The sequence below is a fragment of the Cryptomeria japonica genome, chromosome 10 (genome assembly GCF_030272615.1).
Source record: "Cryptomeria japonica chromosome 10, Sugi_1.0, whole genome shotgun sequence".
NCBI classification, from domain to species: Eukaryota; Viridiplantae; Streptophyta; class Pinopsida; order Cupressales; family Cupressaceae; genus Cryptomeria; species Cryptomeria japonica.
The window spans coordinates 326,055,736-326,080,704 of NC_081414.1; the positions used below are offsets into that span (position 1 = coordinate 326,055,736).

At 36.1% G+C, this 24,969-nt stretch overlaps 1 protein-coding gene across 3 annotated transcripts in view; it reads left to right on the forward strand.

Moving 5' to 3' along the window:
• The window catches only part of LOC131076121 (sister chromatid cohesion protein PDS5 homolog D), an 83,316-nt gene that overhangs the window by 26,727 nt on the left and 31,620 nt on the right, over nt 1-24,969 (forward strand). For all 3 annotated transcript variants that reach the window (XM_058013176.2, XM_058013175.2, XM_058013174.2), the window contains exons 4-8: nt 2,284-2,410; nt 2,586-2,798; nt 22,025-22,111; nt 22,292-23,650; nt 23,765-23,884. In XM_058013176.2, coding sequence (XP_057869159.2) covers nt 2,284-2,410; nt 2,586-2,798; nt 22,025-22,111; nt 22,292-23,650; nt 23,765-23,884 — 1,906 coding nt within the window. The remainder of the gene's footprint in view (nt 1-2,283; nt 2,411-2,585; nt 2,799-22,024; nt 22,112-22,291; nt 23,651-23,764; nt 23,885-24,969) is intronic.

Below are 24,969 nucleotides of genomic sequence, written 5' to 3' on the forward strand. Positions count from 1 at the left end.
CAATTGAAAAGCTTTACTTTGAATAAATCCAAATGTAAGCACACAGGCATCAAAGTTTTATCGCATTCTTGGTGACTGTTTTAGGCCATAAAGATATATCTTCATTTTACAAACTGAAATTTCTTTTCCATTAATAACAAATTTTGCAGGTTGTATTTCCTCTTCTAGATTGCCTTGTAAAAGTAACATTTTAATATTCATTTGCTCCGCTTCCAAATTCAAATGTAGAAGCAGTATATAAAATACATCTAATAAAACTGAATTTAACAATAGGAGAAAGTAAGTCAATTCACTTGACTTGGAAATATCCTTTAGCCACCAAACTTGCTTTGTACTTCTATCTTTCTTTTTGTGGTGTATTTATTTTTGAATACTCATTTGCAACTAATGGGCTTCCTCTCTTAAGGCAGTTTTTCCCATTCCTGAATCTTGTTTTTATATAAGTCTACTATTTCTTCTCCTAGAGCCTTTTTCAAAGACTTTATTACCTTTGATGTAAGAGGTTTGGTAACAGTCCTAGGTTCATCAGTTGAAGACAAAGCAAAAGTGCAAGGAAAGCCAAGTGGGTTATACCTGTCAGGTTGATTACGTTCTCTTGTAGACATTCTTAAAGGTGGATTATGTTACTGTCTTTCAAGCGTTCTCCTGAATTCTCTCCACCTTCTTGCTCACTGATTTCTTCAGTTTGACCTTTAAATGAAATTCCCTCAACTTGCTCTCCAACTGGATATTTCATTTTAGAAAATGTCATTAAATTTTTTATAAGAATTAAAAAGTCTGTTTGAAATCAACAAATCCGTGGGTCTATGGTAAAATGCCACTCCAATGCAGGTGGAAATGCATTTTTGTCTGGCAACAGAAGATCATCTACCAACTTTTATCAAAACAAATTCGTTTGGTTGCCATTGTCAAGAATTAAGGCATTAGCAATCTATTCTCGATTTGACAGTAAGTGAACAAATTTTTCTAATTGTTGACACACTAGTCATCAATGATGAGTATTAGCTACAAATCAAATTTTTTGGGATTGGTTTCCTGAATTTGTGAATCTCAAAGTAATGAAATCTGCTGACCGCTTAATAAGAAGGATATGAGCCTTATATTATTCTAGGACATAACATTCATTAATAAAATTTCCAGTGCGCCATTGATAACCACAATACTTTATTTGGATTCCCATTGTTAGATAAGGGAGCTTAACTCTTTGTGGAACTAGTTGATGAAGAATACCCATTTGTTACTGATTAGTTAGAAGGGGCAAAATATGAATTGTAAATATTTTTCAGAAAAAAAGGAAGAAGATTGATTGGACTTTGCGGGTTCTTTTGTTGATGAATACTTATCTTTAAAGCAAGCTCTTTTAGGAAGTGATGGCGAAGAGTCCATTTCCTTTTGGGGATGAGAAAACTGCCTAAGAATGTATTTGATGATGTGTCAATGTACTGCTGTCTATATATCTTACAGCTGATAAGCTGTATATAAGCTTCTTCTTTTCTTTAAAAAAGAGGACAAATTTTTGGTCTGCTTAAAAAATTGTGTACAAGCTTGGGAATCATTAGTTCTTTTTGTTAGGTATACATGTCAAAGATATGAGAAGCTAACTGTTAGAGAACAAGAGGTGAAAGAGTTAATATCTCTTAATGTTTTAACTTTTGAACACCTTGCCAAATCATTTTCTTGTATTATGTTACAAATTTAGGTCTGACATGATTTATTTATATCCTAAACATCATCTTGTTTTCTTTTTGATTTTGCCATCTTCATAGACCTGGCTTGATGGTACTGGCCAATGTTGGATATTTGTTTGCTGATACTGCTTATGCATTAATGCAGGCTATTTGTATTTTATTTGGGTAAATAGACCAGTGACTGTCATGGACAAACCTAGTTGGTATCTGTTGCTTATGTAGACAAATTACGTGCATCATTGTTATCCTTTAATCTTCTATTTTTGTATTTTTCTGAATTTTATTAATAATGCAAGTGATGCATAACATTCAAGCTGATATTTAAAATAATTTACTTTGCTCCATTTATGTTATATCTCTTTCATAGAATAGCTTACAGCCATTATAGTTTGTAGTGTATGTTTTCTTGTGGCATCATAATCTTTGTTCCATCTACATTGTGTTATGCAGCAAATTAAGTGAAACAAAACTATTTGGATAAATTTCTAAAGATGCATATTTGGATTTTTTGATTTATATCTTATTAAGGTTGCTTTTTCTAATTCAGTGGAAATTGTGTTCTCTTGACTGATTACTTGAACTGAAATGGTTGCAGCAAGAATCATTCAGAAAATGTAGTAGCCTCGATGCAGACAATTATGGTATTGGTTCTCGATGAGAGTGAAGATATTTCCCAGCAACTATTATCTGTTTTATTGACTAGTTTGAGGAAAAATGAGCGGGTATGTGTTAAAACATATGCTTTTCTTACTAATCATAGGTTATTGTCTTGGATGTAACACTTATTTTGTTTTTAAATATTCAATTTGGGCTGCTTTTTTTAATTTCTTTTTTCTTTTCTGAATACTGGTTTCAGTTTGTTGTAGTATAATACTTTATTTTTATTGCATTTCGCAGGAAGTTTCACCAGCTGCACATATGCTGGCTATAAATGTTGTTAAACGATGTGCAGAGAAGTTGAAGCCGTATTTGACGGCAGAAATGTCAGCTGAGGGACTTACTCCAAGTGATCTGCAGAAAAAATATCATGAGATTGTTTATGAAATTTGCCAACATGAATCCCATACATCATCAGTACCAGTTGTTTCAAATAATGCAGAACACCTTTTGGTATTTATTTGTTTTCCTTTAAAATATCAATATATTTTATGAATTTTTTTCCCTGTTTTGCAATCTAGTCAAATATAGTTGAAATCCCATTGATGATATCAGCAAGATTAGTTTGCAAGGGCCGTAAAAGGGAATCATTGGCATACTAAACTTTGTATGGTGGAGTTTGAACTGCTAAAAGGGTGTTGGATAAACTATATGGTGGAAAAAACAAATTGGATGTTTGGAGGGAGTTTTCTTACTAACCATGTGGTAGAGGTTGGTACAACAATAAGGTGATGTTGTGTAGCTATGAGATGCAGTTGTATGGTAGATACAACAAAATGCCGAGGTTGTTCAACAAGCAAAAAATGGCATGTTGTATGGTAGAGAATTATTTACTTGTCATTTGGACATTTTACAATGGAGTCTTATGTGGCTTGTTGTATTGTATGATTTGAAATTTTAAGATATTTAATTTTTTTTTTTCCCCTTCCGGTCATATGGTTTAAGGAGTTTGGAATATATATATTTTCATTTTAAAATTTTGTTTTTAATCATTGAATTGGGGGATCGTACAATATCGTAAAATGGATTTAAGTCTTCCTCACTTTGAACTTTTACTAGTATTGTCTTATTTTTCTCATGTGGTGCCCACTCGTTTTCTACTTTGATTGCAACATTTTTTTGTCCTACCATATACAATAGTTTTCCCATTTTTGCAATCTTCTTCTGAAGTTGATTTGGCTTGATGACAAGTATTTTTACACTTAAATCAAATATTTTAATATTATTACTTCGAGACATACCTTCATTAATTTTTCAAACTTTGGTTAAGTTGGGTGCCTTTGCGAGAATCAAAATTGTCATCTCATGCAAATCTTGTACTATGTTTGACACATATAAATTGCCCTCCTCTTCAAAGTGCAAATCTCCATAGCCTCAATAAAATTATATTTGAACGAAAATACCTCATAGTCCTCATTTTGTTAGTTAAATATGTTGTATAGAGAATTTGTTTCATCTTCCAAACATTATTGCAATTCCAAAAGTCCTTCGTTGTTTCACTCCATCGGAACTTGTTCTTATTTCGCTGATCATTCGTCTTTAGAGTTTGATTTTGAGGAATCCCTTTGTTCTTTAAATCAAATATATATAAATTTGACCCTCATTTTCAATTGAGTGTTTTTTTTCTTCCAATTGTGGTCTACTTTGGCTACTACTAGCCAATGTTGTGAGGTATTCACACATCGCCCCATCACGAATGGGGACACCCACTTATTTGCTTGCTTTCTAGGATAGTGTTAGAGTCCTTAGCTATTAGCCTTTGCATTAGAAGGGTATAGGTGGTCAAGAAGCCAAGAGTCAGGTGGGTAGTCTTGTGTAAGGTGTGAAATGAGTGAGTTTGTTAGCCTCCAGTCACGTCTAGATCACATGAGGAGTAAAGCCCATCATGAGTTCAAACGAAGAATGAATGAGAGATTGCTAGTCAGGGATGCTTCAAGTGCTCCTCTTGTGGAGTGAAATTCTTTGTAGCACTTCATAGTGAGCATGGTATCACGAATTAGAGTTGAGAGAGTGAATGGAAGTGAGCTAGGGTGAATTAGAGTTCTAATTTGAAATTCCCTTCTTTAGCTCAGCCTCAAGAGCGAACTTCATGACACTCACTCTTGGAGTGAATTCCCCTTAAAAGCCTTGTTTGAATGTGAATTGGAACGTTTGAATGAAGATATTGAGCATTATTTTGATTTGAGATCACCTCAAGTGCTCCTCCTTTGGAACAAAATTTACTTCATGTGCTCTTTAATAGGAGCGAATTTTCATTTTAGACCTTCATAGGGAAAGTTTGACATGTTTTTGTAGATGAAGATCTTAAAATCCTGAGGATTGAATTGATGAAACAATGAAGTGATCGAAGGAAAGTTTGTTTTAGTTTGAAATTCACTTCGTGTACAAGCATAGGAGAGCGAACTTCATTTCTTGAGGTAGGAGAGCGAACGTCATGTCTTGAGGTAGGAGAGTGAACGTCATGTCTTGAGGTAGGAGAGCGAATGTCATGTCTTGAGGTAGGAGAGCGAACTTCATATGCAAAGGTGGTGGAGCGAATTTTACTTCATGTATTCCTAAGTGGGAGCTAATTTCTTTCATATGCTCGAGAGAAGATGTGAGAGTATTTACCTTGAGCCGATCCAATTTTGAGTTGAAAGCAAACTTCATGTTCAAGACCACAAGAGGAGCAAACTTCATGTTCAAACCTACATGAGCGAACTTCATGTTCAAACCTACATGAGCGAACTTCATCTTCAAGGGTAAAGGAGTGAACTTCATGTTCAAGCTTACATGAGTAAACTTCATGTTCAAGCCTATAAGAGCAAACTTCATGTTCAAGCATACAAGAGCAAACTTCATGAATTGAGAGAGGGGAGTAAACTTCATGTTCAAGCCAAGTAGAGTGAACTTCATGTTCAAGTGATCAAGAGTGAATTTGCAAGATTGTTTATGAGAACATTGCTTTGAATCGATTTAATGCTTGGAAGGAGTTATTTTGAGTTAAGAAGATGAATAGGCAAGATAGAAGGTTACTTCATGTGCTCCCCTCTTGGAGCGAACTTCGTTAATTGAGGTAGGAGAGTGAACTTCATTTGCTGAGGTAGGAGAGCGAGCTTCATGAGCCAGGTGATTGGAGTGAACTTCATATGCACACCGTTTGGAGCAAATTTCCTCTAGAGGCCTTCCCCAAGGACAGTTCATCATGTTTGCATCAATAAATGGTGGGAAGACTCAATGTTAGAACCCATAGAATGAAGGGAAATGAATGAAAGCGAGTTCAAAGACAAGTTTAAGGGTAACTTCATCATGAGCATCAGGGTTGGAGCGAACTTCAAGTGCTCCTCTCTAGGAGCGAAAAACAACTTCAAGTGCTCCTTCATGAGAGCGGATTTTCTCTAAATCCTCTTATCAAACCTGCAAAACACATAAAAACAAAGAATATATCAAGTTAGAAGTACTATCAAGGTTATTTTTTATGTATTTGATATCATGTTTGTTTTGTTTTGCAGATGAGAGAGGAAGGTTATTGCAAAGCAAAAGGAGAAAGATTGTAAGATCTACACCACCATGCAAAGGGGAAAACTTCATTTACAAGCACAAGAATGCCCAAAAGGAATCTCAACTCTCACCACACCATAGAGACATGAAGGCATCAAAGGAGCACGAAGTAGAAGTCATACAATCACCCAAAGGCAAGTAGGTGAGGATGGAGGAATGACTTGGCTACCTCATTTTTTCCCATCACCACTACTTTGAGTGAGTTTGAAATGTTGAATATCAAGATATAGTTTCTCAACATCCCTTCATAGTGATGAATCAAGTCTACAAGTGCAAGATGAAGTGGTGTCCTAGTCATCATCCCAATTATTACTCTACCAATCAAAGAAGATCCACATGAACATGTCTAGATGCAACATACCTGACACGTCCATGGCGACACAAACTTCGAGGCACCTACCCCCGTTATCCATTGGTCGAATATTCCGAAGGGGACATGTGTCCAAATGATGTTATTATCTCATTGGCCAGAATTGAGTTTGTTGTAACAAACCCTAATTAGGGTTTTCATTGTAAAATATCAACTGTTGATCTCAAATTGATCCGAGCCATTGAATTGTATTGAGAGCATTATAAAAGGCTCAAGCTCTTCATTTGTTAAGGTTAATAGTTAGTAGCATGGCAATTAGTGAATAGGAGAAGAATAGAATAGAAGTTAGAGTAGATTAGGAGAAGAAAGAATTGTTGTTATGACTTGTAAATGAGATACACTTTTCATTGAAGTTGTGGTGAAATTTGTTATTTCAACAAGTCTCATGATTTCTACTTCTCATTTGCTTCCATGTTGATTAGAGTGAATGGAGGAAATTGTTGAATGCATTTGTGTGGAATTTGTTTAGTCCATACCACGAGCCTCTTGCCGATTGTAAGTGTGCCTTGTGTGGTCAACTGGAATGAAACAAACTTAACTTCAATTGTTATGCGCCCATTGTTTATGCATTAATTTGAATGGTGATCAATGTGCAATGATAATGATTTGAATATCTTTGAGTTATCCCTGAGAAGATTGCACTGAGCTTGTGTCGAATTGTTAAAGTTGATGGTGAGACCTCGCCCATTAGGATTCCATCTAATCATTCACCCGTATTCTTACATTCTAGGAATTAAGATATAGTTTCTCAACCCTTCTTCTTTTGCCCTTTTTTCAAAGTCAAGCTAGTTTAGGACAAAAAGCATCACAAGCTTGCAACATCAGATGATCAAGTTCCAACAATTCAAGCATTTAACAATTCAACGTAAGTCCCCTTGTGATACCAACAATCACATCAACCAACTGTGCTTTATCCAGACGTCGTGACCTGACATACGAGAACCTTGGAGTTATCTAAAGTGATCCTTAAGCTAATCTTCAACATTTGAGTAACTTTGTTCAAGAGAGGATAAGATACTTTTGGGTATTTTATTCTCTGTTCGCATGTGAACGAAAAACACATCAACTCAACCCAACCCAACAATTCATTGTATGCTTTCTTCTATAACGAATTGATCACAAAATTTGATAGAAAAGTTTGAGTTCCAATGTTACCTTTTGGGCCATTAAAACTCCAAGCACCTTGATCTATTGTTGGTTTGGACCCACTAGTTGAGGAGTTGGAGGCTAGATGGCTAGCTTACTGTTGATGTGTTTTTTATGCACATGCGAACATAGAATAAAATACCTAAAGGTACCTTATCCTCTCTTGAACAAAGTTCCTGACTGTTGAAGATCTTGCTGAAGGATCAGTCAGAGTAACCCAAGGTTCTGTTATGTAGGATCTCTACGTGTGGATAAGCTCTTTGTGGTATGATGCGATTTTGCTGGAATCACAAGGGGACTTACACTTGATGACTTGAAACGTCTGATTTGCTGGAATCACAGGTCCTATTAACTAACTGGAAGACAAACAAATGACAAAAGATGCAGGGTTCAGGAAGTCTACTCTACTACCTAGAATGCGAGAAGATGGATGAACGACTAGGTGGAGTCCTACTGGGCTGGATCTCACCATCAAGTTGAACAATCTGACACCAACTCAGTGCGATCTTCTGGGGGATGCTTCAAATATATTCAAATCGGACACCATCAGATACTGATCATCATTCAAGTTAATGCATGAACAATAGACGTGTGACGACTTGAGATAAATCTCATTTTATGCCAGTTGACCACGCAGGGCACACTTACAATCAGTAAGAGGTTAGTGGTATGGATTAGACGGATTCCACACAGGTGCATTCAACAACTTCTTTCATTCAATTTAATTATCTATCATCTAAAATGAAGATTCAACAAGAGACCATGCATATTGCAACAAAACGACATATTTCACCATATCTTCAATGAAAAAGAAGTCTTTACAATTGAGGCAACAATGTCTTGTCTTCTCTTCCTAGTCTACTCTAATTGCTATTCTATTTGCTATTCTACTACTTATTCACCGACTATCAACTATTTATTAACTATTCTCTATTAGCTAACCATTGACTAACTATTAGCCTTTACAAATGAGGAGCCAGGGCTTATATAGTGCCCTCAATACAATTCAATGGCTTAGATCAACTTGAGATCAATGGCCGAGATTTTACAATGAAAACCCTAATGAGGGTTTGTTACAACAAACTCAATTTTGGCCAATGAAATAATTGCATTATTTGGACACATGTCTTCTCTGGAATATTCGACCAATGGATAGTCGGGGTAGGTACTTTGAAGTTTGTGTCATCTTTGATGAGTCAGGTACATTGAACCTGGACACGTTGAGGTGGATCAACCCAACATGGAGGAGTGATGACTGGGACGCCACCTTGCCTGACACTCGGAACTTGGCTAATGTTCAATTTGATGATGTTGTGAAGCTAGCTTTAATTAACTCTTTTGAAACTATCTTTTTCTTCAACGAACCCTTGTTTTATCTTCCTTTGTCTTTGATGTGCAGGATGGATGATGTACCTTGGACTGGAAGATGTCGTCCTTGATGATGCTAGACCGAAAAGGTCGTCCCTGTTGATGTTGGACTGGAGAAGGTCGTCCTTGATGATGCTGGACTGGAGAAGGTCGTCCTTGTTATGGTCTTCTTTCCTCTGCAAAACAAACCCAAAAGATGATTAAGGACACATAATAAATTCATTTCGACATAGCATTTTATACCTTAAATCATCAACAAGAAGACATCAAAATGAAGTTTGCTCAAGATTCTTTCCAGGGACAGGCTTCATAAGAATTTCGCCCTAGACCCTCTGGAAGGGTCAGGAGCGAAATTTGCATTCTTGGCTCATTTAGACCTCTTTTCAACATTACCTCACAACCAACTCTTCGCCTTGATCTTTATCATGAGCAATTTGAGTGAAATTGGGAATTTCGCTCTGGACCCTTTGGAAGGGTCATGAGCGAAATTCACCTTTTAGGTCACAACTCTTCATTTTCTTCACTTCAATTCATCTTGTAGGGCAAAGTAACATCAATTTAACCTCAACTTCGCCTTAGGACCCTTTGGAAGGGTCAGGAGCGAAATTCACCTTTTAGCTCAAAATTCACACTTTTGAAGGTCAAACATCTTTCCAAGGCATTCCAAATAGCTTCTCTCACCCTAGTCTAGGCCTGACTTAGCAGAAAATTTGGAGGATAAGATGGTTTTTAGGATTTTCGCTCTGGACCCTTTGGAAGGGTCAAGAGCGAAAATCTTATTTTAGGCTTATTTCCTCATCTTTTCAACTCCAATCCACCTCCAAGACCAAGGACACATCGCCTCACTCCTATCTAGGCCATAAAAACCAAAAACTTGACTTGATTTGCAAGGAAAAAAAGGTGATCCTAGGAATTTCGCTCTGGACCCTTTGGAAGGGTCAGGAGCGAAATTCTCATTTTGGCTTCAAAATTTGCATTCGTGGTGACCAAAATCCACTTGAAGGCAATCCAAATGACTTCTCTCACCCTTGTCCAGGTTTGACTTTGCTCAAATTTTGGAAGAAAAGATAGTTTTTAGGATTTTCGCTTTGGACCCTTTGGAAGGGTCAGGAGCGAAAATCACTTTTTAGGACAAATTCTACCATTCAACTCACCTCCAAGGTCAAGGAAACTTTGCTCCATCCTTCCCTAAGCCATAAAAACCAAAAGCTTGACTTGATTTGCATGGAAGATGAGTGATTTTAGGAATTTTGCTCTGGACCCTTTGGAAGGGTCAGGAGCGAAATTCACCATTTGGCTCAATTCCTTCACATTTGATAATCATTGATAAGTCAAAGTTATTTCTAAGGACCTCTTCCATTAAAACTCACCTTAGTCAGCACTAGGCTTGGCACAAAATTGGGAAAAAAGGTGGTTTTTGAGAAAATTCGCTTTGGACCCTTTGGAAGGGTTAGGAGCAAATTTCTTGTGTTGAGCTCATTTCTTCATATTTGATGACTCTTGACAATTCAAGGACATGCCTAAGGACACCTCTAATCTTGACCCACACTAGACTCAGCATAAATTGGAAGGGTCAGGAGCGAATTTCATGATTTGCTTGTTTATCCTCACTCAATTCCATTCTTTTCACTTTGTTTACTTGGACTCTTATCCTTGGATCCCTCTCCCATGCTTGCAACATTTCGCTTGACCTAAAAGTGACTAGAAAAGAGAACTTTGCTAGAAATCATGGCCAGGGATAGGACCTATAATGATTTCGCCCTGGACCCTCTGGAAGGGTCAGGAGCGAAATTCTTCCTCTAGCCCAAAATCATCATTTTTTGAGACAAAAATCCATTCAAGGGCAATCTTAAGGGCTTCTATCATCTTTGTCTAGGCTTGACTTGGCACAAATGTGAGAGGAATAGGTGGATTTAGGAATTTCGCTTTGGACCCTTTGGAAGGGTCAGGAGCGAAATTCACCATTTGGGCTTGATTGTTCATTTTTTAAACTTCAATTTTCTCTTGGAGGCAAATCTATATCGTTTTCCATCAAATGAGCAAGGTTTCAAGCCAAAACAAGGGAGCAAAAAAGGTTTATGATGAATTTCGCTATGGACCCTTTGGAAGGGTCAGGAGCGAAATTCACTTTTTGGCTAAAATCTTCATCTTTCATAGTGTCCAACTCCCTCCCAAGGCAAGAACATACCAATTTATCCTACATCACGCCAACAACTAGCCAAAACAAAGAAGGAAATAAGAGCTACAAGGATTTTTGCTCTGGACCCTTTGGAAGGGTCAGGAGCGAAAATCATGATTTGACCTTGATTCTTGCTTTTTTCAACTCTAATTTTCTTTGGGAGGCAAACATAGACTACTCTCCTTTCATCTCCATCTTGGTCTTGACTTTAGCAAAGGGGAAAATGAGTGTTTTCAAGAATTTCGCTTTGGACCCTTTGGAAGGGTCAGGAGCGAAGTTTCTATTCTAGGCTCAATTCACCTTCAAACTCACTTGACTTTGTCTTAGACTCGATCCTAGATCCATTTCCTTCCATATCCTTGCAAACTTTTTCGACCACTCTTTGACTTAGGTGAGATCTTGAGTCTTTGGTAATTTTCGCTCTGGACCCTTTGGAAGGGTTAGGAGTGAAAATTGAAATTCGCTCTGGACCGTTTGGAAGGGTTAGGAGCGAATTTTTACATTTTAGCCTCTTCGTCAGGATTATTTTATGGAATATAACATTTAAGTATAAGAAAGAAGAAAGATTCCATATATACTTCCAGGATGTTTGAGAGTGGTTTCGGACCTCCAGCAGTTATATTGCAAAATCTAGTTTTTGGAGGATTCTTCAGTTTTCCAAACTTAGTCAAATTTCAGAATCAGGACATTCCAGACAGCCAAATTTCAGGACATTTAAAGATCAAGATGACATTCCAGACTTTATCACTCACCAACTTGACCTAGCTCGGACCTTCAAGAATGATACTCACTCACCAAGCAAGACACAATTAGTAACAAGAGCAAAACCAGGCCCTAAGGAAGACTCTCAAAGAAACCCTAATTCTGGGGCCTTGTGGACTCACCCTGGCTCAAGCAAACCCTGCAATCCAACAATCCCCTCGACAACACTCATCTTGCAAAGGCTAACAGACAAAACCCTAAAAGACCTAGAAAACACACCCCAGGAGGCAAAAAGCAGGGGTCCCCATTTGCAATGGGGCAACGTGTGAATACGTCACAACACTTACTTAGACTTCTTTAAGTATAATTGGGAAGTACATTGTCACTAAATCCAAAATTAACAATTGTATCTGTGAGTCTTTCCAAGGATCTCCGTGTGCACCACCATTGTTTCTTTGCCATGTTAATCATTAGTAACATAGGATTGATTGCTTGTTCTCTTCATAATAGAGGTTTGATTATTGGGTTTCTTTTTCTCTAAATTCTAAATTCCAAGCCCCTGAGAAAAAAACTCAGCGAAAACTCTGGAAAAACTCGGAAAAACTCGGCAACGTAAAAACACGCTTAGTTTTAATAAAAAATGCATCTTTTTTGCAAAATTTAATGAGAAGATGCATCTAATGAGTCAATTAATGATAACACAAAAGAAACAAGCTGATTCTAGATATATTTAAATGTAAAGTGTTTACAAAATCACATCCTCATGAGAAATGCTGATGGCTGGAAGCAAAATAGTAAATAGTTTTTGTAAAACCAAAAGTAAATACAACTTCTTCTTCCTAGCTCTAGCCAAAACTAGTTTCAAACTTTCATCATATTTGAAACTCATAGTTTCAAACTTTCAACTCTAAAATGTATAATACCAGGATTTCTTCAATGCTAATTATGTTGTTATATGGAGCCTAATCAAACTTGGAGGTTAAATTTTCCCTACTTCCATCAGCACAGTTTCCCCCTATATTTTTCGACAGGGGTTTGGGGGCAGCACCCCCAGGTTGGGTTCAAGGGGCATCGCCGAAGGATCCTGAAATTTGACTAAGTCTGGAAAATTGAAGAATCCTCCAAAAACTAGATTTTGCATTATAACTCCTGGAGGTCTGAAACCACTCTCAAACATCCTGACAGTATATATGGAATATAACTTAAAGTATAAGAAAGAAGAATGAAATTGACCTGAAAAAACAAAAAATGATAATTTTTTCACATGTTTGGGCCTCTTTTTTTAAGTCTAGCCGAGTTTTTAAAAGAAACTCGGCGAGTTTTTGCTGCGAGTTAAAGTCAGAAAAACTCGCAGAGCTCAAAAACTCGGCGAGTTTTTGCAACTCGCTGAGTACTCTGCGAGTGTGCCATCTATCTACTAGTATTGCTAGTGTTGGACATATCATTTCATATTTTTGGAATACTTTGTAATAAATCCACTACTTTAATTGGTATGGTAGTTTAAAGTACTTGATTTATAATATTTGTATCGAATTGCAATTGATTTGTTACTGTGCTTGCATTTGGATTTTAGTGGCATTGTTCATTAGCCATAGCATTTTCCACTTAGGCTCTTGCTTCATAAAACCTTTCTTTTCTGTACTTGGGTTTGAGTACACTGCCTTGTTTGCTTTGGCTAGAGTACCAACAAATATTTTGTTATGCCTTTTTACATCAATCATGTTGATATTGGGCTTTTGTTGTGGACAACTAGTGTCTTCATGGTCTCTAGGTCCACACCATTTCCATGGTAATCTCGTTGTGTTTTGGTTTCTATAGAAATCTCTTGCAAAGTGACTCCATTAGTACAATGAGATGACCTATAGAGACATATTGTATTCGACTCTAACCTTCCCCTTGTTGATTTTGGTTGCTGCTTGGAGATCTACTATTAGCATTTTGCAGCTTTGATGGAGTGCTAGATGGTGTGGATTGCTTTCCTTATGTGAAGAGCACTTGTGTGCTCCTCTTTAGCTCGTATGGGACTTTTGGTCAAATGATCTATAACTTCATAAATATCACAAAACATTTTTCTAGGATAATTATTTTTCGATGCGACCTCCACTGTTTTTTTTGCCTTTAGTTTCTTTATCATCCTCTATCACATCTCTTGACATGATTTGTATGGTTCCAGATTCATCTTCGTTGCCACAAGAGGACATTTTGTCCTTACTCTATGTGCATTGCCTGATTATAGGCTCAACATAGGAAAAGGGTGGTATTACATTCATCTTTTTTCAATGAACCATGTCTTCTTGAGGTTGTTAGATAGTTTCTTTTCTAATTTGACTAGGAGTTCTTAAGCTTACGCTTATGGGCTTTGACATTCATGTGCTCCCTTTCTTTGTGTTTTGAATCTTTGCTATCGTTACATTATTGTCCTGGCGCAACTTGAATTCCTCTTTAAAAAGCCTTTTTCAATCTATCGCAAAAAGTTTTGGAAGCTAAGTCGAGCTTTGTATGGTAATAGTATCTTTCCTCTTGCCGGTGAATCTGGGCGGCTTTTGTCTTTCAATATTGGGCCTGGTGGGGTAGTCACCATGTTTTCATTTGCTGCAACCTCAATGCTTGGAACTTGCTTACTAATGGATTTTGATTCAAACACTTAAATGCTTTACTCTCTCCTGACCAAGTGAGAATCCTTAACTAGTCTTGCTTCAACGTTTTATAGATTTTAGCTGCCTTCAAGTTCTTTGTTGTACATGTTTTATCCAAGTGTTGTTGTCTCGAATCCTTCAATCACCAATTCTTTTCCTTTTTCCATCAACAACATTCCAATATTTAGAATTTTACTTGTAGGCTTTTGACTGTCTCTTTAGATTCTATCTCCACTCTTCCTCATCTAAGTGTGGTTGTGCCAACTTTTTCACTTGTTCAAAGAGATTGACCTATTCATTGTTGGGTGTCGTTAAGTTCCTTGCTATTGCTGTCCACTCTTTCTTTACACATTTCCATGTAGTTGGAATGCTATGATTTTTCCAACTACGACTTTGATTTTGACTCACTTTGACTTGATGGGTCCCAACTTTGCATTTGTCTAGTTGGGGTTTCTTTGTTTTTTTCTTGTAGTCGTCTCCTCTCTCTTGTTGCCTTTATTGGGGTCTAAGGGTACGAGTCTCTTAAATTTGTCTCAAGTTTTAAGGCAACAATGCTGCCTAATGTTTAGTCTTCTTCAGATAAAATTACTACTTGAAGTAATAATAGAAATAACAATGCGTACTAGACAGAGGAGTAAAAGTATATCTTTATTCACATGAAGTTATTATAGAAGTAGAACAAAGATGGTTAGCCAAGGATTAGACTCTGGCTGACAACGTCAAGGCCATTTAAAGGACTCAATTTATGCCACAAAAACACAATTGTCTATCAATCAACCACCATAACTACCCAAAAATTGACAAATGATTAATACATATATGGATACAACCATATTAACAAAACATGATTAAGGCATTGTATGCTGACTACAACTGGAACTTTGAAACCATATTTATTCTCCTATTGAGACGAACAACTTAGACTTCATATATTGCTTGACTTATGTTTTGTTATTAGGTTGTAAATATGTATTTACTGTTTAGTCGTGGTTTTAATATATTTTTGTATAGACAAACCCGAGCTTGATTTTCTTTTGGCCAAATCTGCTAAACTGAATTGAACTAGAACTAGAAACAAGAATTGATAGCTTTGGTTTTCCAACTATATTTAAAAAAAGAGGTTCATAGATTTCTTGTATATATATACATTTATTTTGGCATGTTTTCTACATACATATAGAAAAATACAAGCTAAAGAAGATTGAATTTTGATTCGGGGTTAGGGTTTGCACAGATTTCTTTTTAAATTTGTTTACTTTGAATAAATTTATTGTTAGAAGCTAAACTTGAAACCTTAATCTATATATTTAGTATTGTTAGCTGCTTTTGATCCATAATGGTATGACAATTTAAACCACAACGACATCAATTACCATATTAGCACTGGCCCTTTGTGTTTTACACAAACCCTCATAGGTAGTCTTGTCTTTTTTATTTATTTTAAACCTTTGGATTTTTATTTTGAGTGGCATTTTTTATGAATAGTGTTTTTTCTTCTCTTCATCTATTTTTTTGGACTGTAGGAATAGGGTAAACATCTTTCATGTGATTGTTGACATTGGCTCAACATGTCCTTTCAGTAGCATGGGGATGGTGGGAGGCAACCTCGTGACCTTTTGCTGTAATGTCCCGTTCCGAGTGATGAATAAGCAGAGAGGAAGTCTCTAGCCTTTTCCATTCCCTGAGGCTAGAAGATTAAATGAATAATAAAGGAATATGTGAATAATTAAAAATGTGCCCAAAAAGCTAAAGTAACAATACATTTGTATTTAATTATTCATTATGTTCATTAATGAGAGCCATTTTAAATTATAACATTATTTCCACTGGGCGCTTCACTTAGGTGGTAGGCTATTTAATAATTTTGCAAGCATTAATTATAATGCCTAAGTTGCCCAAGAAAGGAATATTGAAGGTTCGATAGCTTTTTAGGTGAATGATATAAGAAGAATCGCGGGCTTGGCTGGGCATCATTCTTCTTGGTCATTTTAACATTTTCAGTTTTTTCTGCAAGGTGATTTTATAAGGAAAATCTCTCAGGACGAAACCCCTGGAGAACTTCATCTTCTGGACGGAACCCCAGAAGAAGCATTTGGGTCTCATTTCAGAATTCAGATCAGAAGTTCGTGGCAGCGCCTAATTACTGAATAAGGGTTTAAACAGCAGTTCTGTGGCAGATTCGTGGACACTTATAGTGCAGCCTGTAGCTGGTAATCTTCATCGCTGCAACCAAGAAGGTTGTGACATTAACAAAGAGGGTGGTAGTGCACAGCTGGTGAAATCATGGCAAGGCAAAAATCATAGTTTGTTGGTCTGCTACAGTAATACAGTCCTATCTCAATCCTTCAATCTGTTTGCAATCTAAATTGTCTTCATGATTGATTGGGTATGTTTAGTTAGTAAATATTGAGTATGTTGAGTTATGGCAGCAGCTCCTCATTGTATCATGCAATAACATCTTGTATTTGTCGAATTACTACATAGATACATAATAAACATCCTAGAAATTCTGTGAATTATTTCTCTTTTGCGAATTATTTTGTTGCATGTTGCCATTGTTCATGACATAAAACAAAACCCCAAATACACATTCAAGAAACTGCATAAACTCCATATATTAAATCAGAGGAAAGAATATTTCACTTGCCTGCAACATGATGCTTTAGCCAATCAAGCCAATGCCCAAACCCCCCTTTTCATTATCTTTAACATGCAATAATAAAATTCGTTTTTCCTCTAATTTAATAAGTTTTTTTCTTTAGTTTTTCCTCGTTTTGGACTTTGGTAATTGAATTTGATTTACACTTTGCCATGGTGTATCGACACCTTATAAATGAACATTACTCTTAAGATCATTGAAGCATTTCATTTGTAAGGTGTTCTTGCTATTTGTCAAGTATAGGACGAAATCTATAACACGTTTTGCACCGAATTCTTTATTTAATATTTTAGTATCACCTTAGTAATTATTCATGGTTTCTTCTGAAAAGGGTCCAGTCAAATTGTGCTAAGTAGTTGCTTTAACTACTTTCTTGGCACTAGTCAATGCATTAACCTTCCCAATATGGGGTTCTTGAAACATTAAATGTTATGTTGTTATAATACAAACAATGTGCAGCAACTATCCTTGCTTCATGCTTTGTCTCTTGGTTCCAAGCAAATTCTTGAAGTGAAGGTTGCACAACGAGGGTATTGTGAGGAACAAATAAGCCTTGTGAAAGAAATTATTGAGAAATTCTTGCGGTGGATGATTCCTACATTTGCTGGCTAATACAAGAGCCTAGAGATTTAGCATCTGAATTGGGAGTTCATCATGGTTGCAACTATGTCCTCTTCTTTTTATTTGATTTTTCCTCATGAGTAGCAAGGAGGGATTTTCATCTCTATGTAACCTCAGGTTCAACTGCAATACATAGTAACAAATCACAGACAAGGTAGTTTCAAATTTCAAGGTGATTTTTGAGGCAATTGATACCTCTTCTCATATGCAAACTGCAATACTTACATATAACCATTCTTGAGTCTGAAACTAATTTGCCGTGCTAGTTAGTAGGGTCTCTAGATTCTTCTAGTATGTCTAGATGAGGACGTCATGTCTATTACAATGGTAGAAATACTAATAAAAAAGCATCTCTAGTAATTTTAAATCCTAGCAGAGAAATTGGAAGAAAAATAAAAAAAACCAAAATCAAAAGATCAAAACCATTAGAACAAAACTAAAACGGAAGAAAAAGCAACAATAACCTGAAAGAGATAAAGTCACATGCCTCTAATATTTGGTCAAGAAATCAGTCAAATCTACGAATGATCACTTCAAGGAAATTGCAAATATTAAAATGTGTGGTACAAGGGCAAATCACAGAACAAACAACAAATTTTTTATAAAATGAGTGAGTTTGAAGTGCACTAAGGTATGGCTTGAGATTTTCCTCGGTGGCTAGTCTTTTCCACAAACTTGTGCTGGAGTTTAAAGGTTGTGAGTTGGCAAGTGCATGCAGAATTTTGAATCTATGCTTGGGACTACAACATGAATCTACGAAAATATTAAGTTCGGAAAAATCACAACAGGGGTAGAACACAATAATAAAGAAAGGTGAAAAAAGGAGTGATTTGGTATTGTGACCTGATGCTATCATGTTGTTGGAGAGCTTGTGCCATGAAATTGTGTTTACTAGTATGTCTTTTAGTGAGTGTGTGTACAAGTATTTGCCATAAATAGAAATGCTGATTTTATGGTTTGCAGATCGCTGATTATGTTTGGATCACAAGTACTTGCTCAGTTTTGAATCTATGCTTGAGACTGCAAGATATCCTAGAAAATTAGATTCCAAATTAGGTGTCAATTAAGATCTCCTCAAGCTTTACCATGTAGAAAAAGTGAGATCATGAAAGAGTGAATCTTAAAGGTTATGAGGACCGTGACCCTAGTTTTATCAAGGCCACTAATAGTTGGTGAAACTCCCAAAAGGGGCACGGTTATCAAGCTATCCTTGTAAACCATAAGCCAACTGAGCCCAGAGGAGTTATGAGAACAAAAAGTAGTAGCGCAATGACACAATCCTCAGACTGACCTATGCACATTAGCAAAAAGAGTTGGTGAGAGAGAGAAACAGTCCTCACTCCAATTTTATTCTTATTAATATCGTTGAATAGTGGAGATTTATAAAATGTGGAGAATTGCAGTAGTTGTAGGAGGAATATTTTTTGGCCTTATAATTACTTCTCATCACGTATGATGTTAGAGACAGTCTCTATAGATAAATATGTAAAACAGGATAAAGAATTGTAAGAACTTTTTACTAGCTATTGAGAAGCTAAAGTCTTATCTAAACTCAGATACTGATTATTTCCAATGTTAGGTCCAAAGGAAATATGGTTTCTAAAAGGCTAGGATGCAATGCAAGTAATAACATCATCAGGACGTGTCTCAGGTATGTTACATGTATTGTTTGCATGTCAAGTCAATTAACTGAAGAAACCATCATGCCAAATAACATCATCAGGACATGTACAAGTACAAACTTGTGTATTGGCATGGAATGGAGCAAGAAACTGTCATTACTGCATAAGGTGACCAAGAGATGGGTTTACATAATACTCATGCGATGCTAGCTGAATCATTGAATGTAATAGGAATTAAATCGAGGTGAAGTTGTCATTTTAATGTTTCTCTCATTGGCAAATTGACAAAATGGTATAGTTTTGTTAGTAGTTACAGCTGGGAAAATATGTGTATTTGTTAGAGTTTGAAGACTAGGACATGAGAAAAAGTCATCATTCTAAAATTTTGACTCACACTTGGGACTAAACAAAAACCTTGAAAATCAGAAAATGCATTTCAAACAAAATACTTAAATAATGCTCGAGGCACCCAAAAAAGTGAATTCAGAGAACTTAATTTATTTTGATCCTAGTAGCACATTACTTCTATTTGGGATCGATTACCAGACCAAAGTATAAATGGTATTCAATTACTTGGGATAACTGGGAGGCTAAAAACCACTGAAAATTTCATAATAGTACTAAGTAGGACAAACATGCTGTTTTTTGTTTGTTCAATCCAAATAAAGGAAACAACTCTGCTTTTCCTTATGGTGCTGCAAATAATAATTTTGTTCTTTCTAAAAAATCTCAGATAGAGGGTCTAGGGTTGGTTGCCCCTGGGAGGTTCATGGAGTAGTGCCCAAGGCACATACCCTGTTGCAATACAAGGCAGGGCTGAATGCTGGAGTCTTGGAGCCTCTGTCAGCAGGCCCAATTTAATGCCTTTGAGGACACAGGAATCTTCACGGTGCATGCAAATTTTAATGGTAACCAACCATCAATAAATCATTCCAGTCACTCAACAATCATTTTACGCTGCTGAGTGGTCACAGAAGATGGAAGTGACAAAAAATCAGGGTTTTATCTAGGGTCTGCAATTTTTCTGGTGGTTAAGTCCAAAGATATAGTTTTGCAAAAAATCAGGGTTTTTTCTAGGGTCTGCAATCTTTTTGGTGGCCAAGTCTGCAGAAAAAACTTTGCAAAAAAATCATGAGTTTCAAATGAGTCTTGTTGAGAAACTTGTGACTTTCTGTTCATGGCTTCTTTTGTGAATCTCTTGCAAGTTACTAGGCAGAGAAACTTGTGAATTTGGTGAGTATTTGCTGAGTTTGTAAACTATGATACTTGTTTTAGTGGGCACATCTAGATTGGGCATCTAGTAAAACTGCATGAGATCTACACTGCAAACTTTCTAGTTTCCATTGCATAGGGAAACTGACATTGTGTGTTTTTTCTGAATCAACGAGTTGTATTTTTGTATAAGACAATCGATGTTATTTATCTATTATTACTAAATTCTTATTTATTCACATAAAGATCTTTGTATCTTTATTTAGAATTGTTATGGTTTTGATGACTCTCACACTTTAAATTGCTGATTTGATCTCCATAAGTGTTTTTTCTAATGCACTTGAATTTTTTTATAACAATTATCTTATAATTATTTTGTCTCTTGTTATTCATGTTCTTGTAGAATATTGATGAAATCTAAGTTTTATTTGTCAATGTTGAAAAATAAATTGAATGAATGATTCAATAATCGGATGATTACATTGAAAGATATACACACGTATATATAGAGGTTACAAGACGATGTTCTATAATTAGAACATAATGTTAAAGTAAAAGATTAAAGAGCTAAAAGCTAAATTAAGCTTAAAAGCTAATTAATTAAAAAGAAAAAGCTAAATGCTAAATAAAGCTTAAAAGCTAATTAATTAAAAAGAAAAAGCTAAATGCTAAATAAAGCTTAAAAGCTAATTAACTAAAAAGCTAAATGACCATTAAACAAGGAATTAAATATAGGTGACTAAAATATAATTAAATATTCTAATAAATGTGAAACTTATTTATTAGAATTAACTGAAGGTGAAGTTTGGCTGGAAGCTTGCTCAAGGTTGATGCTGGCCTGTAGTTTGTTGTTTTCTTTGTGGAGGTTCTTGGGTTATATAAAATAAATCTGCATGTTGGTCAAAAGCAAATGAATTGCAGAGTGCCTTATTGGAAATTCACAAAGAGGGTGAAGTGAGTGTGTCTTTACTCTGGGAGATATGTGGAATGCAAAAGAGTGTTGGCCTTTCTGAAGTGATGAAGAATATGGTACTGAACACAATGGGTATATTTTGCATGTAGAGAATGTTGTTTGTTCAAGCATGGGATATGAAATTGAATTGACAAATGCTGTTTTATAGAACACATGACCGGGTCCATGTAAATGCAAAAATTGATATAAATAACAAAATATTTACCTCTTTTTGTAGAGATTTAGTTAATAGATAGATACCTTTCGACATCTGTATTATGTTGTAGAAGTTTATAGAATTGGAGTAATATATGGGCATGATCATGTCCGTGAGCTTCTTGTGGTGTGTTGAATCTGGTGCATATCTACTCAAGTGCATAAATGATAGTCCAATATAATTGTAGTATATTCCACTTAGATACTGTACATTTGTGTAAAGAATGATCCACATGTACAAGGATAGTTTTCTGTCATTTTGACAGTACAAAAACTTAATGATTATTAAAACTATTGCATGGCCAGTTATAATGGCAGTTGATTTTGAGGATGATGAACTGTGACCTTCATTAATTTAGTAGAAGGTTAATCATAGCTGATTTGTAATTTTTTTAATGTCATTGATTTTTTCTCGATTCCCTTTTGTATTCTTTTAATTGATAACGTTCACTTCAGGTGGATGGAACTCAAGCAACTGCATCTGTTGTGGGTAATGACTCACCATTAAATACCCAAGCAACAAACATGGACCCTGTTGCTAAGGTATGAAATTTCAAGTTTTATTTTCTTTAATTTTTGGATGCTTATATTGCTAAATCTTGAGGTTTGATTGTTTTCTGTTGGAATGCAGAATCTTGTGTACTTAATTATTATAAGTATGTAAATCGTATAGTGTGCAATGATGTAAGGATCCCTCACATTAAGCATTTCATGATGTTTCAGCTTGCCGATGATGAAGATTTACGGAAGAATGAAGATAAGCATAAGCCTGCAGGTGATGAGAATGGCCATAAAGAACTTCCTCAAAAAATAATTGAAAACAGCATCAAAGATGAAGGGAACGAAAACGTGTCACAAGATATACTATCACCGGCAGCAAATAAGGCTAGTAAGGGTCGCCGAAGTGTTCAGTCTAGAAGACCAACAGGCACAACAAAAATTGAACCTGATAAATCATTGGACTCCAAGGTTTTGGAATCAAGCAAGCCTACTGTTGAGGTCAAGGAGGGGAGGAAAGGTAGAAAATCAGAAGTTTTGCCTGAGGTAACTAAGGTTTCTGATGAAAGTGTGGTTGCAAGTGACAATCGAGCCTTGCCTTCATCAAAGAGGAAAAGGGGGCGCTCAGATAAAAATAACAAAAATTTGGCCTCCTCAGCCCAGGAAACAAAGGAAACAGGAGATCCTAAATCAACATCCCAATCAAATGTTGAATTAGGAGATTTGGCATCAACAGATCAACCAAGCAAGAACATGGCAGGTTCGGTATTGTCAGATCAACTGCATGAGGACACAGTAGGTTTGTCATCCACAGGGCAAGCAAATAAAGAAACGGTAGGCTTGACCACTTCAGAAGCTCACCCAATTGAGGACAAGGTAGCAAGTTCACCAACACGATCTAACAAGGAGGCAGCTACCGTGGCTTCTCCTGGCCAATCCAGCAAGGAGGCAGTGGGTGTAGCATGTCCAGCTCCACTGAATAAAGAGACAGAGGGTTTGACATCTCCACTGGAATCAAGTAAGGTGGTAGACAATTCGAATACCCCACCAAGGTCAAACAAGGACACAGAAGTTTTGACTTCTCCAGCTCGGGTGATAAAGGATAGTATTAGTTCACCATCTCGAACAGGATCTACTAAGGAGGCAGTAGCATTGGCCTCTCCAGCTAGATCAAGTAAGGAGACAGCAGGTTTAGCCTCCCCTAATGAGAAACAACACTTGCTGGAGGAGGATGATACTGGAACAGATTCATCTCGAGTTAAACGAGGGCGTTTGAGAAGTGCTGGCAAAAGATCAACTATGAAAGAGGATTCTAAGCCTCCAGTTTTGTCAGTAGGAGTAACAGAAAGAGCATCAGAAAGTGCAGCTGGAGAAGAAATGGCACCGTCTGCGCTGCCAAACACCAATGAAAAATCAGAAATAAGCAAAGATTCAGAAACAAGGTCCAAGCGTTCAAAGAGGAAGCTGGATGTAAATAATATTAACACAGCAAAGTCAGAAGAGGCAATTTCACTCCGGAAAAAAGGTTTGAAAGAGATGGCTACTCCTGATGCAACCCAAGAAGATGGCCATCGGCCTAAAAAGGTTTGGTAGATTCTTTTTAAGATTATTTCAAGTTGTTGTATAGTTCTGAAATTTTTAACTTGGATATTTACAACTTTTTTGTTGACACACTATTCATTTGTAAAATTGTTTCAGATGCAGAAAGTTGCTTCTGCGACAGAGTCTGCTGAGAAGAATTTAAGTCAAGCCGCTGAGAGTTCTAAGAGGACTCCAAGAAATTCTGCAAAGAAGAAGAGTATTTCAGGGTTGGAGAAGGTAACAGCCTTTATCTGACAATCAATTGTAACTCATTGCTTGTAAGAGCATGCTTCTTTTTTATTTGCTTTGCTTGATAATAAACATGAATAATGTCTTAGTTGCCAATTCAACTATGTTTGACCCTTAGAGTGGAAGTGAAAAACAACGAATATTGTTACCATTACCACTTTTCACAGTGGTTCAAATGGATTGGTGTTCATTGTTTTTACTCATGCTATTGTAACATAATGTGATAACATTTTGCTCAAGGAATGGTTATTTAGATAAATAGACTAAAATGGTATTGGGTAGAAACTATTAATATGAAAAAAAAGTTAAAACTGTAGTCTTTCAGAATTGCTAGACAAGAAAGGTTTGAATTGGTGTTTGTGTCCAGGATTTATTTTATCTGTGCTAAAATGATTGAGTGCAATAGGTCACAGAATTTTGGAGGAAGCTTTGTACATAGTTTTGTCCAGATTCCTGGATTGTAAATTCAAATGGTGGTTTTATTCCCTATTATGCTCATGTGCCATTCATGTTCATGAATTGCTTTTATTTTCAGTTTGGCCTAAAACATTGTTAATATGTCTTTAGATCCATATATTTTTGTTAGGATTAGCTATATTAAGATCAAGATGCCTAAAGAGGTAATCACAATAATCTTGGAAGATCAACATGATAGAACAACAATAATCTATACAAAGCATGCAATGCAATGTGTAGTGTCCCCACTTTGATATATAATTTAATAATAAATAATAACAATAAAAATAAAATTCAAAAGAATAAAAATAAAATTTAAATTTAAATATAAAAGAATATAACTAAAATTTAATTAAGTTAATGAATGGTCAAAAGACATGGAAGGAAAAGTTGTGACTCCCTCAATCATGAGATATAAAAGGGAGAAGAGAACCTTATTTGAGAAGGGGATAATTTTGGGAATCAGAAGTGCACATCTAATTGTGAAATGTTGTGTCCCTTTCAAAGGGCAGAATTAATAAAGGGTTGCACTCTTTCAAAGGGTGCTAATGGTGAAAGGGCGTGTCCAAATTTGCATGGACACGGATATGGTATCCAATATGGATACAGATACGGCT